This window comes from Sander lucioperca, chromosome 8 (assembly GCF_008315115.2).
Source record: "Sander lucioperca isolate FBNREF2018 chromosome 8, SLUC_FBN_1.2, whole genome shotgun sequence".
Lineage (NCBI taxonomy): Eukaryota > Metazoa > Chordata > Actinopteri > Perciformes > Percidae > Sander > Sander lucioperca.
Window position 1 is genome coordinate 40,460,827 of NC_050180.1, and position 3,544 is coordinate 40,464,370.

Genomic DNA, 3,544 nt, shown 5'->3' on the forward strand with positions numbered 1-3,544 from the left:
GGACCCCTTGATGTCACTTTTTAACTCTCTAGGTACCTCTTTGGCGTCATCTAAACACACTTGCTCGGGACTCCTTGGCATGATTTTTATTGTGCAGGGTAAAACCACTTGGGGTTAGGGAAAGACTGTAGGTGCGGCTAAAATCTTTACATTTCTAACGTTACCTCACGTCTGTTTTATTCAAGTGATGCAGAATGTGACAGTTCATTTTGTTTCGTGAAGTTAAAAATATGTCGCTGTTTACTTTCATTCTTAAACAAGACATGGGGGGTCCATGTCCAGGTCTCCTGGGTGAAAGTCTTAACAGGACGACCAAAGACAAAATTTTAAGTTGGAAAGATTACGTAATGGAGCAAATGGTCAAGAAAAATAGGTTCAACAATGCTGTGACTTCAGGCCTCCAGAGGTTAATGAAGTACTTTATATATTGGTTACAATTGGTGGAAAGTTTAATGAGATCCTTGGAGGGCAAAGCAATTTGATAAAAAACTTTCCACAGACTCAAACAGTTCACTTTCTTAATTTTGGAAATGAACACACACCAGGTGACTTTCAAGGTCAGGTATCTATGAATGGGTAAGAGACTACAGTACAAGTTGGATGTTGGTATTATCATGAACGTGAGAGCTCTTTTTAGGAATTCATTCACGCTTGTTATAAAATTGCCTTTTTTATAACATCTAAACATTTTCAAAACATTTAGTTTAAGACAGAATTAATGGATGATGAGGCAAATGTAACTTATATAACTCTGGATGGGCATGTGGAAGTTAACAAATACAGATATGTTTATTTTTTTATTATGTTCATAGTATATACTCTAATAATCTGCAGTAATTCTATTATTGTGTACCTTATCTGGGTTCACCAAAACCTCCATGAGCCTATGTACATTTTCATTGCAGCTTTGTTACTGAACTCTGTTGTTTACAGCACTAATATCTACCCAAAGCTTTTGATTGACTTTTTATCTGAAAAACAGGTCATATCTTATTCAGCCTGTCTCTTTCAATTTTATATATTTTATACTTTTGCCAGTTCTGAATTCTTATTGTTGTCAGCTATGGCCTATGACAGGTATGTGTCCATATGTAAACCTCTGCAATATCACACTATCATGAGGAAAACTGCAGTGAGTGTTTTCCTGTTTTTTGCTTGGCTTCTGCCTGCGTGTCATACTGCAGTCCCAACAATATTGAGTTCTAAAGCAAAACTGTGTGACTTAACTCTTAAAGGAATATTTTGTAACAATTCAATTTACAAACTTCAATGTGAGGCATCAAGAGTAATAACTATATATGGTGTTGTTAGTTTAGTAGATCTCTCAATTCTGCCTATGCTTTTCATAATTTTTACATACATCAAGATATTTATAGTAACTTATCGTAGTTGTAGAGAAGTCAGGAAAAAAGCAGCAGAGACCTGTTTACCCCACCTGTTGGTTTTAATCAGTTTCTCTATTTTGTGTGCATATGATATCAGTACAGCCCGAGTAGAATCCAATTTTTCGAAAACTACACACTTAATAATGATGTTGCAAACAATTTTGTATCATTCTGTGTTTAATCCACTCATATACGGTCTAAAAATGACAGAAATTTCTAAACACCTCAAAAGGTTGTTGTGTCCAGCCAAAATTATTTGATGTATTAACATCATTACTAATTTATTTACTATTGATACTGATGTACAGTCATTTCTCCTGAAGGAATCATGCAGGGAGGTGAATTGTTGAAAGGTATTCATCGTGCGCACTTATTTCCATAACAAACCGCAAACGTCTCTTTACTGTTAAAGAGATTCACCGTTTGATATGGGAACAACAAAGCTTGAACAATGTAATGGCTAATTTCTGTATTTATGCAAAATAAACATTTTTACTTTCCATTATCAATTCATCACAGCTGGCATGAAGACTTCTCTCAATATTTTACTTTACTGTCAACACTTCATTTGCAAACCTGAACCCTGAACCCAAGTGATGACATTCATATTTGGGTCAATGGCTCTCGTTATATTGTTATAAATTCAGCAATATTAATTGTATTTGTCATTGAGTATTATATGAAAATGCTATATAATTTAATACTAATGTATTATACATGCAGTTGGCAGGTTTGTTGTTCTTTGAATGAAAGTAAGGTGCCAGAATGCATAGAAAGCATCAAAATAGACATTGTTTATCAAATGAAAAGTGCCAGGAAAGGATCACCCGGAGCCCCCGACAGAGGTACAGGTTAGTAAGTTTTGAATGTCCTCGAATCTGAAAAATGCCCCTGCTTACAAGCGATCTGTAGAGGGGACCACTTGGGAGCCCGGAGGTCTGCAACGAGGCATCGTCTATTAGGATGACAGACTGGTGGTCTAGCTAGGTGTTAGCTGGGAGGGCCGACTGGGGGTGTTGCAGGATGTCAGACTGTTAAGTCTCTGTGACAGTTGAGTGGGCCATGTCCCTGCTTCTAGACATCAGGGCGACTTATGAAATTGTCCATAGATTGGCCATAGAATAAATGGGAGAGAGGCAGGCAGCCGGCTTGCTACATCAGGACAGGCTGGCGTCAAACTAGCAGGCCAGGGCAAAAGTAGGAGGCTTGCAGACTGGTTGCATTAACGCTAACCCTAACCCTTCACCCCAAAAATGTTAGTTTGAAGTACTTTTTACTTAACAGGACTAAAATGATAATCATTGACAAACTACAGCAGTCGTCAACACAATATGGTGCAACTGTAGACAGTTATAAATCATCATCAGCATCCATTGCAGTTGAGTTTAGCTGACAAAAGGTGACTGTGAGCTGAGTAAAGGGCACTGTGAGGGTTGTAGTTAAGTTTAGCCGACAAAAGTTGACTGTCCTCCATCGATGACAGTTAAGTTTAGACACCAAAACAACTACTTATGATTAAGAAAAAAGATTTTGGTTTGGGTTAAACACCAGCCCCGTTAAGTATTACTCCCGAGACACAAACACCCGTTTCCTGGACGGAAGCCTAGTGTTTTTCCCTTAACTTCTTCAGGGACACAAACTCAGCTCACCCTCTTGAAAGCCCCTGCCTATGTCACATCCATGGTGAAAAGGCATATACTAAGAGAAACATTTTGGGATTTTATTAATCCATATCAGATCTCTCAAACAAAGATCGATTTTAATTGGAGAACCAATCATTTTTAGCCTAAACACATAGAAACTAAGATGAACCGACAAAGGAACAAACAAGAAAATATGTTGTGTCTGGCTGGTAATTTTACATCAGAACTCTCTTACATTTTATTTAAAGAATATCATGTTTTTAACATCAACCCCACACTACCAAAAAAGGCAAAATAACAAAGAATTGGAAATGCTACAACCCAAAGGGGACCTAACAGGGAAAACTCCACAAACACTGCGCTCCGCGGTTGCAACACTTTCCTTCTCTCCAGTCTATAACAAATAACCTCCCAAGGTAAGAACAAACACTGCAAAACATGGTGTGTCTTCCAAAAAGTACCAAACAAAACCTAACCTTGCCAAACAAGCACCAGACACCAAATAAACTAATGGGA

The 3,544-nt window shown here is 37.8% G+C and overlaps 1 protein-coding gene across 1 annotated transcript; it reads left to right on the plus strand.

Annotated features, from left to right (window-relative positions):
* Nucleotides 1-718: 718 nt before the first annotated feature.
* Nucleotides 719-1,645, plus strand: LOC116046699 (olfactory receptor 1L8-like). Its single transcript, XM_031295096.1, has one exon. It carries the CDS (start codon nt 719-721, stop codon nt 1,643-1,645), a length of 927 nt encoding a protein of 308 aa, XP_031150956.1.
* The last annotated feature ends 1,899 nt before the right edge of the window (nt 1,646-3,544 follow it).

Coding starts and splice junctions, on each gene's coding strand:
- LOC116046699 (XM_031295096.1), top strand. CDS start 719: ATGGATGATGAGGCAAATGTAACTTATATAACTCTGGATGGGCATGTG.